We start from the raw sequence: 14,998 nt of genomic DNA on the forward strand, positions 1-14,998 counted from the left end.
TGACTTTCCTGCCTTCAGATTATTCAAAATAAGCTAGAGAAAACTACTCTCAATCAACATCATAACTGTGTAGATTTATGGTGATGTTCTCACAATTGAGAAGGTTAGATTTATTGTATTTTCCCTCACAGGCTTGGGAAGGTGGGGCAAGGGAAATGGGAGAACCTCATCTTATTATTTATTTTTAACTCAGAATCTGAAAATACACTCTCCTGAATCCAAGATTAAGGAAAGTATTACTACCTTTTGATTTTCACATTAGTCAGCCTTATCTCTAGAAAACAAAACAAAAACCTTTCCCTATGTTTTATTTAGGAGGAACTAAGATGATTTTGCTGCATTAGGGAACACATGTGAAATGATTAAAAATCTTTATATATCCCATGTATATGAGGTTTCATACTTTCCTACTGTATTCTGGTTGAGTTACATTTAGTCTTCAAACTTATTGCAACCTGTGCAGAAAACCACATGCATAATACCTTTGTACAGAAAGAATTCTTCTGCTCAGAAATGTGTCATCCTTCTCACTTGTCTATCCCAAATATATAGGCACATGTGTTTGCAATCACTAAATACATTGGTTGTTCAGAATTGAACGGACATACTGTGATTCTCTGAAATTAGATTCTTAATGAATTAAAGGATCTTTTTGCAGGCTTGCTATATGGACTAGAATCATTGAAAGACAATGGCAAATATACAAAAATGCTTGGAAAATACCAACAGTGCTGTGTGAAAGCATCTGTGATTCAGTGGGTATGGGGTGGAACATTCTCAAACGCAATCTCCTGAGAAGGTATCAACAATATTGATTTTACAGAGATCAAAGTTCTTTTTTGCTGGGTAGGAAAGAGGACCAGAATGCCTGATTCTAAGCTCCTCAGGAAATTGCTCTCCATGACTTGACTCAAGAGAAGAAAATATGAGGCTTTCTTCCTCCACCCATGACTGAGTAACTGGTACTGGAATTGCCTTCCTGCCGTAAACAACTAGAAAACTAGACAAAATAAATTATTGAAAGGAATATGATAATTAAAATAAGGATAAGATAAAGACTCTTAAAGTCAAACTTAAAAGAAGATGCAACTCTAGAATCTATTGTTTGGATCCAGTCTATTTGGAGGTATAAAGTGATTCAAGGAAACACTTTTCTGAGAGAGTATGACATTGTAATGGAATGAGCAAAAAGGTGAAGTCAAGTCAGCAAACTGGAAACTCGGTTACCCACTTGTCAGATGGAATCACCTGTGTATTCACGGAGGCAAATCTTGCATGTTCCTGATGGGGCTCATGAGTCACCTCCAAGGCATTCTCATGTCAAAGCCATATTATCCATAGAAGAGTAGTTATCTATGTGTCACACAACTTTATTTTAACGTGAAGTTAAGTGGCAACTGTAACTTTAAAATTTGGTTTTAGATGTTTGTTTAGTTTTTTTTAATATGTGTTCTTTTTCTAATTACTATGCATTCAAAGTCATTTAATACACCTCAACATGCTACAATAGCGTAATAGAGAACTTAACATGTATTGCATAAGGCTACAGCCCACCAGATCAAAATTCAAGTCTTATTGCTATCATTAGCCAATCCTCTCTTATCTGCCACCGCTGAAAAAATATACTTTCATGATTTGCTCTTAATTACGATTTCAGCTGTAAGATGTTCTTGTAGGTAGATATTTCAAATTATCGATGTGTAAATCAAAGCTCAAAGTTTATGCATAAAATTTTTGGAGTTATTTGAATATAGAATAAAATGTACTACATAGAAATATTAGATCATAGGTAAAATGTTTTAAATAATTTTATTACATATTTTTTATGTTTCATAAAAGTTATTTCCCCTTATTTAAAATTATTTAAAATTTGGCAAATTATTAAGAAATAAGTGACTAGCTTGGAATATCTAAAATTATAAGAAAAATATGTGTTCTTAAAAGATATTATATAGATTAGAAGTGAAAAACCCTTTTCTTAGAAAATCTGTATTTTGTTTAATTAGATACTTGTTCATGGTGACATTGTAATTAGCACAATCATAGTGAGAAGGAGTTTTAATACCATTTCTTAAAGGAAGGTAAACAGGTCAGAATTCCCACTTCATTTTCTACATTGTAAGACATGGTAACATTTAATATGTTGAAAATTTTATCAAGTTCTTTACTATTCTCAGTTAAGGGTTTATTTTGTTTAGAAAGACTTTTTTAGTGAACAACAAAACCCAATATAATACTTAGCAATAAGAATGATGATTGTAGGAGTGACACATTTTAGTAACTTTCTTCAAGATAGATATATCAAGAGCGTACGCAGTATGATATTAATAGATTTTTTAAATTAAAAATGTCTATGCGAGCAAGTCTATTTAGGAAACATTGCCTTACATAAACACTTATCTATCTGATAGCAAGCTTTTCATAGCCTTTAATAACCTTCCATGCTTTATAACTCACCAAGAAGGGATAGAACATGCAAAATTTTCCAAAATTTGATTTCAGATCCCTTTTGCTAGGAGAATTTCCTGGGTGGAGATTTGTCTAATGCATTTTAGGAAATGTCATTTTAGAATGTACTTTACACAATTACAAACTTTGGAAATTAATCACAATATTTCAGATATAATCATTTGTATATAACTACAAACAGAATCTTCCTACTTGCTGTGTACTTCCAAAAAATGTCTTCAGAAATAATCCAAGTAGTTGTGTTATATATTGATTTTGCTTGTTTAAGACTTCATTTAAAATAACATGAGAACATTCCAAATAGTATTCTGATATTTAAATCTACACGTATAAAAACTTAATTTTGTTCTTTCTTATTTAGCTATCAAAATGGTAGGTTCAAAAATCACTCATGTTTTTATTATGCATATATAACCATGTGTCTTTTTATATTGCCCTCCTTGGTTAAACCATGTGCCCATTCTTTAAAAACTGTATAAGTAGTAGTGTTCCTTCTTTTCATTTAGATATTTTTTTCAGGGCTTTTGTTTTTGATAAAGCAAGGAAACGATGCCTCTGGTTCCCTTTCAATAGCATGACAAGTGGAGTGAAAAAAGAGTTTGGTCACGAATTTGATCTCTATGAAAACAAAGGTAACTGGCTTCTCCCTAAATACTTCATAACAAAATAAAGCATAAAATATATGTAATTTCCTGCCACAGTGCTCTTGCCCACTAATTTTTCTATTATATGCTATATCTGTTATGCAGTCAATTCTTCCTTTAAGACAGAGGATACTAGTGTCTTGACTATTTTCAATATGATATTTTAAAGAGAGCATTTCTCAAACTTTCCATGATTAGACTGCTCCCTCCCTCTTTATTTATTTCTAGGAGCATCTCCTAGAACTGATGTTGTCCATGTTCATTTTAGAAAGTGCCACCTTAAATTAATAGTTTAAAACACCTTATAGTACATTTTGAGCTTATTACATTGCATTTTAAATGTTAACAACTTTGGGTAACTAATCTGTCATAGTGGTGATTGCTGATAATAAAATGTGGAGATTTTGAAATATTAGTTGTGTCTTTTCCTAATTATATACTTTGAAAATCTTTAAAAGAAGAATTGAGATCATATTATTTGTTAATGTGTCTATTTTGTTTATCTGATACTATATTCACATGTATTTACTTTGCTCCAATTAGATTTATATCAAGGAAATAATTGGAGAATGTTAAATAAATATGAGTTTTACAAAATAAATCTCTTATCACACAAAATAATGATTATGGATTATATTTATGATAATAGTATTTATTTGAAGTTTAGTGTTTTCTTAAATCGTATTGTGTCATTACTGAGTACTTGATAATATACACAGATATTTCCTTGTTAAGAAGGTAGACACTTAAAATTAATTTATGATAGAAAATAAGATGATCTAAAAAGAAAGAAAATAAGATGATCTCTATATACCCCAATAAAGCTACAATTCCTAAACATAATTTATGATCTAGTATAAGGCCATCTTTTAATCTTCTAGGTTGCTAGCAACTGTATATACTATTATTTGATAGGAATATATAGCTTGTTTAAATTTAATTGCTCTATAGTTTCGCAGCTGAAAAGTTAGCAAAAATATAGAAAATAATAATCAACATAATACAACTGTCAGACACACACACACATATACAAAAACCTATACAATTTTATTGAGATAAAGACAAGTTAGTTATTTTTATTATCTCAAAGTAACCCTTTGAATTGAATAGATTTTACAAATTACTTATTTTTTATTTTTAACATTTTCTTAAAATGCTTAGTATATTTGAGGAAATCATTCTGTCAAATTAAATTTGCCTGGCCAGTTGTGTATACATAGACTAATCTCTGCTGTATCCAGGAATATACTCACAAAATTAAAACTTCTCAGTAGTCTTTTTTTGTTTTGTTTTGTATTATACTGAAATGTATTGCTTTGAAAATAGTAGAAACTGTAGGCAAGAAATGTCAGTATGATTTGAGAGAACTTATAAACATTAATTACCTAAAGATTTGGATAGAATTTTCTTTTTCTTTTTTAATATATGCAACATATGTTACACATAGTTATAAAATTTTTCTCTGCTTTCTTCTGATAGACTACATTAGAAACTGCATCATTGGTAAAGGAGGTAGCTACAAGGGAACCGTATCTATCACTAAGAGTGGCATCAAATGCCAGCCCTGGAATTCCATGATCCCACATGAACACAGGTAAGAAAAGCATGAAAAAAGGAGAGTAGAGCCTTTCTTTTTTATATGTGTGTTAGCAATCTCATGTGAGTCCTTCAGAATAATACTACAGTTCTATAATAACGGCCAATTTTTCTGAATGGCATTAAGCCAAGGATTATGTGAATTCATGACTGAGATTCAAAGATGAATAAATTTATCATTAAGATGAGGCCTAGTGCTATCTTACCTCAAAAACGTCAGCTTATACATCTTGGTGTTGGTGAGGAAGTAATGAAAATGTGATTAAAAAAAAAAGATTTTTCCCCTGCTTTCTTTGCCTTCCAGAAGGTACAGCACCCTGCAGCTGGAGTGGAGAGGTTGACTGTGATATAAATATGATGGATCAGACTCTGACCTGACCCAGGGCCTGACTGTTCTTTAACTATGGTGGTACACAACCTTGGCTACACATTAAAATCACCTGCTATGAGCCCTTAACAAATCTCACCACCCAGGCATCAACACAGGCCAATTAAATTAGAATCTTTTAGGGGAATAACCCAGGCACTGTTTTTTTGTTTTTTTTTTTTTTTAAGCTCCCTAAATGATTCCAAAGTACAGCCAAAATTGAGAAGCTCTGCTAATAAGTCATGCCAGAGACTGACCAGGTTTCCCATTTCACCCAGTGCCTAATGACTGGACAAAACTTCTCATTGCCTGGAAATTAAATGTCTACACTTCAGAGAAGAACTGTGTTCATTATAACAGATGAATGCTATTTAAAGATGAGTAAACACAGCATCCATGGGCTCATTAGTCTGAGAGTTTTAATCATCCTGGAAGAGAAATATAGATTTCTAATACTCACTAAAGAACTAAATTTAGCCCCAGTTTTTCCGGAACTCAATTCACAAATAACTTTGACAGGAACTAAGGTAGTTTAAAACAGTTCTCCTTGGTTAGTAAATGCATTGGAAGATTTCGTTTACCACGAGCCAAGTACCTTGCTGAGGAGTCTATCTTATTTATCTCATTTAATCCCCCCAAGAACCACAAAGTGGGTAGTTTTATTAATTCTATTTTATATATGGTGAAACTGAAGAACCAAAGCCTTAGGAACCTTTCAAGGTCATGCACAACTAGTAAGTCCTCTGGCCCGAATGTGAGCCCAGCCAGTGTCACTGTATAACGTGTGTTTTTAACATAAAACAGGGCATGAAACACATACTGTGGCTTGTTTTTGCAATAAGGGTGATGACTTTGCCTTGATGAATTCACTTTTTTATTTCATTTCATTCATTTTTGAGGGGCATAATTATGCAAGATGATTTCACTGCTGTAAACAGACATGAGCTAATTGTCCCACCTGTAAAGAAAAAGAGTTTGTTGCTCCACATTGGGATCAAACCTGTGATCCCGGCCCTAATTAACACCAGCTGGTGAGTGTCCAAGTTGACCAGTTTACAGGGTTTTAATAACAGAAAACAACTAATTTTTTCCAAATTAGTTACTTACGATAATACACAAATACCTCTGAAACGTAGCATTATATTGTCAAGCCAAAAACCCAATATAATTGGTTTGTTCCCTCATAAGGATTTGTATGGTGTCACTCCTATGACACCATATGAGGAAAACATGTTATTTAAATAGATCGATCTAAGTTTTTCATGAACAAAGGAATAACATTTGAAATCAATCCTACCCTAGTTGAGTGCACTGGACTGACCCAGTAGAGGTCTTATTTCAACCCAAATTCTCTATGATTGTGATTCTGTGCGAGAAGAGTACATGTGAAATAGATCTCCCTGGAACTGGCTTCCCAGTCTAATCAGCTATTTTACCAACAAACATGTCCTTGTGATATGGAAGTTTAGGGCTGAAAAGATCTTGTATATTAATCAAATCTTTTTTGTCTGTTTGTTTGTTTAACAATGGTAACACTTAATTTTCATCAATTAGCCGCTTATTGGTTTATCTGCATGATAGCTTAACACTTTTAAGTTAAGTGTTACCTAAAGATTAACTTTATGGGAAATGGAAAAAAATATATATATCTCTGTCTGGAAGAGTGATTTATTGTTGACTCCTAAATAGAAATATGTTACAAGTGGCTTAATGGGAAGATGATGATAGATGAAGAAATTAGTATAGAAGCTTAACCAGAAAATCAGGTGACTCGATATCTACATCTATATCCTTCACTGGCCACCAGCATTCATTAACGAAGCAGATGATGGAATAGATCAAGTTTCCCATGAATGCAGTTTATATTAAAAGAAAAGAAAAGGTGACTAGCGCCCAGAAGACCTAATTTATATTTCAAAGTATACATGATATAACTAAGTTTTAAATATTTCTTTACTTCTCTCTCTTAAAGCCTTGCTAACAATGATAAAGAACCATAAATAGTATATATGTGAATAAAAGTTTATTACACAGGCTTTGACTGGCAAAGGGCTTGTGTGTAATTCAACATTCGTTGAATGAACATATAGAAGTGAAAAGAGCAGGGCTGGCTTCATCCCTTGACCAAGTACAGCATGCTTAAAAAAAGCAGGCTATACCTCAGGACACAAAAGAAAACCAGCTAATTTGGGTAAAAAGCCATACACACCAAAGAATGAAGGGAAGAGACGACCAGACTGTCATGAATGTCCTAAAGAGGAATTTCATGTTCATTGACATAGAATTATGGAAAGCAGCACCTTTTCTTTTCAGTTGCATTTTATTAACTCCAGTGAGAAAATTTTATTCATATTTCTGCCACATCTAGTTCTGATTTCTACTTTTTTTCTCTTCCTTACCTAAACTAAACTACTAAACCATTGACTGATTCATTCGCTACTTCTTTACAGCTTCTTTTTAGCTTTACAAATCCACTGGCAAGGTATATGTGTTCTATGTGTGTTTGTGTGTGTGTATACGACAAGTCTTCTCTAAAATCATAGATATTTAATATGTGTGTATTTAACATGTACTAAATCCATTATTTAACTTATTCTAAGTAAACTTAATACATAAAATGACAAAAAAAGACCTTACAATAATCAAATTCACTCCATATATAAGTGAAGAAGTGAAAAGCAAAGAGTAAATAAATTAGGTAGGGACTAAGGACTAGTGTCATATAAGTAGCCAAGTGATATATATGCGGCAACAATGTAGATTTTGTGATTAACAATTACTTATTCTTTCTACTCTACTATACCAAGTATTTTCATAAAATAGAGTTATGGGAGCATTTTTTTAGGTACACTTATGTATTACTTTACACAAAACAATCTGAAGTAAAAGTTTTGATTCTATCAGAAAAATGAGTATTTCATTAGAAGTTTACTATGAAAAGTTGGAAAACTGGCAAAATTAAAGAAAATTTCAAGCTTGGAACAAAAAAAGGTATCCTAAGCTATTCTGGAATAAAAGGGCCAAAAATAAGAAAAAAGATGCCTTCTTTTTCTTTTAAAATTAAATACTGTTAGGAACTGTGAAATCATGATGAGATTTAATTGTATTATCATTTATGTCAATCATATGGCCTAATGTCTAATTTTTGTTTCCCCATATTTAAAATTCTAATCAAGTAAGGATATAAATTCTATCTAAAGACATTTTGGAGTTTCATAATATTTATAATACCAGTTTCCTTGAAAATGTTTGGTTAGTAGTAAGTCTCTTAAAATAGACTCTTTTTAACCAATAATTTATATTTTCTGAGGACTTAACTTTGGTATATTTCATGTCCAAATGAAAAAAATGTCATTGCAAAATATTTCTCGGTACCCAATGCACATCCATATACATTTTGTGTCACAACATAACAAAAAAAAGCAATGATTTCTAAATAAGTTTCAGTGGATTGGAAACACATTTGAATGGTTTTTACTTAGAGACTAAAATCCTTTGACTTCACTAGAACTACCAGTTAGAACTCAGAAACAGTAAGAGTAGAAATAAAGCTTTATAGCAACAATGAACTGAGTGTCGAAAATGTAACTGGATTTTCAAAAAAAAGTTTAGTGTTACCCACAGATATATATTCTTCCTTACACGATTTTTTTGCATTCAGTCTAGCAGAAGAAAGCATCATTGAGGCCAATGCCACGAGCAGTACAAACGAATAAAAAAGGCTTTGGATTTTTCTGATTTTGTGTTGAAATACTTTATGGTGATCAGAAAACTATAACTAGGGCATTACAAATTTCAAATGAAGGTAATGCATTACAGTCTCTGCACCCAATGGCAAACTGTTAAAAACTCAGTCTGGAAGCACTAAACCCCAGTTGCAGTGAAAATTGCTAAATTTTTTGAAGAGAATAAGTAATTATGTTTTTTACTATGACAGGGTAAAGACTACTAGGTGGAGTGAGGTTAATAATAAGTAGCATTTATTGACTGTCGATTACTCTGTCATCTCTTTGAACTTCTCAAAACACCATATGAAGTGTAAGATGCTTTAAGTTATGGTTATACTCCATGTGCAGGTAAGCTAAAAGGCTGAGAGAGTCTAAATTACCTGCTGGGGTCTCCAGTTAGTAAAAGAGAGAACTGAAATTTGAATCCAGGTTTAATTTGATTCTAGACCCTTTGTTTGTGTCACTTCGTCAACCTGTTTCTCAACTGTGGGGGGGGGGGGAAGAGGGCTATTCTTCATGAGAAAAGCAATAAACAAACAAGTAATTATCTCAGATAAGCAGTATAATAGTGAGATTTCAAGGTCAACTGCAGTGTTTCTTCCATTCTCTCCTCAGTGGCCTTGCTCAATCAGGTGCTGACTTTGAGAGGAGCTTTGAAATTGTGGTTCGAACAATGTCAATTAGGTTCTAGAATGATTGGCTATTAGCAACTCCAGAGATGGGTCATTGTTAATGACGTTGAATGTGGGAATTCGGTCAGGTAAATATTTATAAAATTTAAGTATTTTAAGAATGGATGAAAGTGACAGAGTTCAAATTAATATATGTGGAAGTCTGAGATAGAATAAAGGATTTCTGTACTTCAGGAAAAACCTACCCACTAATTAGTAAAATTAATAGGCCCAAAATAAAGTTGCATGCTCTTATACTGTAATGATTATCATTTTAAAACTAGCTTTTTGCCTTCGAGCTATCGGGGTAAAGACCTACAGGAAAACTACTGTCGAAATCCTCGAGGGGAAGAAGGGGGACCTTGGTGTTTCACAAGCAATCCAGAGGTACGCTACGAAGTCTGTGACATTCCTCAGTGTTCAGAAGGTAAATGAACCTGAATGCCGTGTGGGGCGCTCTGCTCCCGCTTTGTGTAAAACTGCAACTCGCGTTAAAGGTTAACAGAGACGAATCAAAGCGTAATAAATATGTTGTTCATTCAAATGCAACTATATATAATTATCTGAGCATTTTTACACGATGTTTTAAAAACTGATTTTCATCAGATTAATACAAAAGAGTTATCAGTTTGAATTTCAACCGAGCCTGAGGCATCCCTCCGGGGAGAGTAGAAGTTTGGGCTTCCTCATCTACTGTCTTGAGTTCACATACCTCACAGTCTCTTTCCACACGTCACCTGAAAGGAGCCGAAGGAAGCAATGCTCTTTAAGAGTAATGCTACTTCTATTCATCCAGCACCTGCTTCTGCAGAAATTTTGTCAAACCTGCCCTGAAGTGGTGTGGCCAGGGTACATGAGCCCAGAAGAGAATATGGGGAGGGGTCGCTGCAAGTTCGATCCGCCTGTGTGCCTTCTGGTGGAAAGCAAATTTGATACATAGACTGACACTACACACCATTGAGAATAGTATCTGAAGAGATCAAAGCCATAGAGCCCACCCTGTCTTGAAGGCAGGCACCCTAAGGCCATGTCTGTTTTTACCTCCCCTCACAGCATAAAGGGGCCCTGTCCTCACTCTTGCACTGGAAAGCTGAAGGCCTGACAAGAAGGAAGAGTAACCACTTCAGCATTGTATGTGGTTTCACTTTTCTTAGTTACCTGCCTGCTGAACAGCTGGTTTTTCAGTTCTGTCATAAACTAAAATTCTAAAAATCCAAATGAAACATGCATTAAGTTCTGATAGAAATTTAGTCGGATTTTGAAGTACTTGGGGGTAGGGGGCTGCCGGGATGCTGTCCAATTTTTATAGTAAGATATCGTACCTGTTTGTTATTAACCAAATTTTTTGAACTATTTTTCCATAAATACCCATTTAATATTAGGTTGATATTGATCACATAAAAAGGCCATTGTTAGCGAATTGTCATGGAGAAGGTGAATTTGTTTTCTGTTGTAGTTAATTTAAAATTCTTGACTTCATGTGCTAGAGCCAGTTCCATCTCTGTTTGTAAATTCTTACTTTCCATTCCATATCATATTCTGTTCACTATAACTTCTTCGTTGTTTTCTTCTCTTTTAAAAATAATAAACTTATCTGTGATAACGTTATGAACAAGTCTGTTTTGTATGAATAAATCTGTAATTAATATTTGTTTTAAATTTACACATGGAAGAAAAAAAACCCTACTTTTTTGGGGGAACTCTCCACTCTCACAGTTTTCTGAGGTTGAAAGTCATTGCAAGGAGTTTTGTTTAGTGATGTTTTTTGATCTGGGAAAGTGTTTTCAAGGGAAGGTAACTTAGTCAAACTTTAAATAGCTTAGCATTTATGTTACCTGCCTAGTTCATGTGGGAATGTGATTTCTCAACCCTAGTTTATAAGAACCTTCATCAAAATACACTGGCATAGATCTGGACTGATAGACAACGTAGAATAAATGTGCTAGAAAAGAAGTAATTGGAAAAATCCTATTTCCAGTTATCCTCATCTTATTAGAATGTACATCTCTATTATCCTTTATTAATTTGAGGTCATTACACTTCCTTACAAAAGGGCATTGCTCATTACTATTAATGGCAGATGATGCTATTGGTCACTGTGGCATTGAAGGTTGCAGATAGGCTTTTTCTGGAAGTAATTAGAAATCTGATGGTAGTTGAATAACAATCCTGTGAGAGACGTGAACCAACACCTGTCCTATAGGCTAAACATATTTCGGGGAGTGTGAATTGAGCTGTGATATTTAAATTCACACTATACTGAATAATGCGTTAGCAGGATTTTACTGAAGAGGATCTAAAATAAGAAGCACTGTCAATACATTAATAGAGAAAAACAGAGCTATTTATAAAATGGATAATACAAAATATACAAAATAATGTAGATGTATTTCTTGAAATTTTTATAACCTTATCAAACTCTTGGCTGAATAATCATCTGAAATTTATCTGAAAGTTTGGTTCATAAAAGAAGTATATCTGAGGTCCAGTGATTAATATTATTTTCTTATAATTTAATCTTTGAAATATATTAAGCATTCCAAAAGAAAATGAATACTTTTATCATATTTAGAAACTTACACAATATGTAAAGAAAATAGTAGCATTGATGTTTAATTCAAATACTATAAAAAACTGAGTTGTCTAAAGTCCAATTTCTTGCTTTAACATTTGCTTGGGATTTAGAACATAGCAATCACCAGTTATTGGAACAGATGTCTTTTTTAATGAGTGTCAAATATTCAAGTGAATACATTTTATTAAGCCATAATCATTATTTTTTATAACTTACATTTAAAATCCCAAATAATACTGCTATAACTTTATGTGTATAATTTCATATTCCGTGGAGAAGGACTTTTAAAAACAAAGATTTAAATAAAATGATTATTTATAAATGTGGGTTTGTGAAAATATCCATATTTCAAACATACAGTTTTGCTAAAGTAATCACCAGCATGGATTTTTCTGAGAGATATTTTTAAAAATAGTTACTTTAGTCTGTAAACTCAGATCACTTGTAATTTTATAATTGAGAAAAACAGAACACAATAATTTTTGAGTTAGTTGGTTAGTATGATGAGAAAGATGCTAAATGAATCCTATTTATATTACTATTCATGTGTAGTTAATATATTTTTCTACTTTCATTTAGGCCAGAGGTATATTTAGGAAAACTACTCCAGTTACGAATAGAAACACTTACTTAGTTTGAGTTTATGTGATTTGGGACAGCATTTTGCTTTTGTTTTTTGTTTTGTTCTGTTTTTAAAAGGATGAACTTGCTAGAGCTGTTGAATAATACACTGGCAAATAAAGAGCCAAAAGGACATAGAGCAAGAGGGGTGATCCTCACCCTATGCAGTGTTATATAGATCATATTTTCACCTACTTCCATGAGTAGATGGACTTGATTTCCATCCCTACTGCCTGACTGAACTTGGAAAACTTAGAGTTTCTTAGAATTCTGGAAGTTTGAAAAGTGTGAGTTTAAAATTTGACTTTCTTGAGGTAATTTTTACTAGTAACCTGATGGCTTGATGCAATAGTAAAACAACAAATTTTTCAGCCCACGTAAGGTGGCCAATCTACTTGCTCCCCTTCTCCCCATCCTCCAGTAGGTGAGAATACAACAGGGCAACTTACTGTTATAAACAAGAAGGCAGAGGGGGTAATGAAGACAATGTTGAAAAGGCAGGGAGATTGACTTTCTAAAATTATTGCTATGAGTCTATCGTAAAAGTATGACCAATCAGAATGCATAGGAAACAAATTAAAATACATGAGACAAAAAGATAATTAGGAAGAATGGAATGAACCCTGGACTGTGGGTCAGAAGGTCTGTGTTCCAGGCACAGGTCTGACATTTTCTGTTTTAGGTAAGTCCCCTAAAACTTGTGTGAGCCTTGTTTTCCTCATTGCAAGGGTCAAATGATTTCTTGTATGTTAAAAGTACTGAGTAATCAAAGAATTTATAACTATAATATACTTATCATCTCAGTTCTATCACAGGACACATTTTATTCCCACCCCAACAACAACTTTCATTGCCTACCAAAATCTTACATTATTCTTGCTGACTTTTATTATTTTTAAAAATCTCCTTAGGTCTGCCAACTGCATCCATAACTCTCTCTTCACTTTGCTATAAACATAACACACTAATTTATGTTTCTGTACCATTTTATGTTATTTTGCTCTGTAATAGCTTATCCAAATCCATCCATCCTTCAATACCCAAGTAAAATCATTTCTCTCCGACAAAGCCATTACCACCAGACACTTAGAACTTCTAGAATAGAATGAATTATCCACACACTTGCTACTCAGTGTGAATTTCAAGTACCAGAAGCATCAGTATCCCCTGGGAACTAATGATTGATGCTCCCGTCCTGATCCTCTGAATCAGAACTTGCTCTTTAACAAGATTGCAAAGTGACTTTTATGCACATTAAGGTTTGGAGAAGCAGTGATCTACCACACTCATTCTGTAAAGCAGCTGTCTTATAGAATCATCTGTTTAATTTGTGTAGCTATTTTCCCTAAAGAAGATTAAAAATCCTGAACCTTAGGAAAAATGTTTTATAATAATCCCCACAATACTGATTTGCAGAAAATCATTATATTCACTCTCATTTGAAAGGGATATACTCTTATCAACTTGCATCTGCTAAAGGAGACATAGATATATTCCTGTGTACCATATAAGGTTAGAGATTGTACATGTGGATACTTTTTTCTTACGTGTGATCATAGTATTCAATTCTACTTTTTCACTCAGTACAAAGGAACAAAGAATAATAAATGCCTCATCATTTTCTGTGAAGATATCAAACCTTGAATTCTTTTGAAAAGGGAACTAAATAAATCTGTACCCCATTGAACTGGAAAGCTGAGATGTGCCCACAATCCAGGGTTGAGCATGAGCATTTTAATGTGGAAATGACCTTGGCCAAACAGAGTACCTCTCATTTATAGTTCAGGTGCTTACTGACTGTAGTCTGGGGAAACTCGGAATCTAATGAGAGGAAGCTGAATTGTCCCTTGTCTTGTTCATAGATTAAGCAACATAAAAAGAAGTAGATGGATCAAGCCAAATCATCTTATATTTCAGAAAGTTAATAGTTACTGTCCTATTAGGTTATAAAAATCAAAGGTCCAGAAGTGATTATTCTAATATTATATCCCAAATTCTTACAAATACCTATTAGGCTAGATACCAGTGGATAAAGCTAAACATTGATATCTTTACTCTGCTTTGGCTAAAGTTAGATGATCAGTAGTCACAAGATACAAATGATGTGTTTGGGGAAGTTTGCCGGATTCGTAAGAAAGCCAAGCAATGATTTATTCCATAGGATTCCTGCTGTGCTACAAATCAACCTGTCCATTTGAGAAGTCTCATTTTCAGCTAGCTGATGTGATTCAGAATTTTCAGTGTGACATAAGAGGCCAGCCAGAGGAGAACTATTAATTAACCTCACAGAATCATCAGTAGGATCCTGCATAATTACATGAGCGTAT

General features: G+C 33.4%; 1 protein-coding gene across 4 annotated transcripts in view; it reads left to right on the forward strand.

Moving 5' to 3' along the window:
• Positions 1-14,998, forward strand: part of LOC102740930 (hepatocyte growth factor) — a 61,074-nt gene that overhangs the window by 8,674 nt on the left and 37,402 nt on the right. For 3 of the 4 annotated variants that reach the window (XM_081800628.1, XM_031024202.2, XM_081800630.1), the window contains 3 exons: positions 2,989-3,101; positions 4,593-4,707; positions 9,760-9,902. In XM_081800628.1, the coding sequence (XP_081656754.1) occupies positions 2,989-3,101; positions 4,593-4,707; positions 9,760-9,902 (371 nt within the window). The remainder of the gene's footprint in view (positions 1-2,988; positions 3,102-4,592; positions 4,708-9,759; positions 9,903-14,998) is intronic. The other variant, XM_081800629.1, reaches the window with a different exon arrangement.

The sequence above is a fragment of the Leptonychotes weddellii genome, chromosome 12, assembly GCF_054177405.1.
Source record: "Leptonychotes weddellii isolate Sample4059 chromosome 12, ASM5417740v2, whole genome shotgun sequence".
Taxonomy (NCBI): domain Eukaryota; kingdom Metazoa; phylum Chordata; class Mammalia; order Carnivora; family Phocidae; genus Leptonychotes; species Leptonychotes weddellii.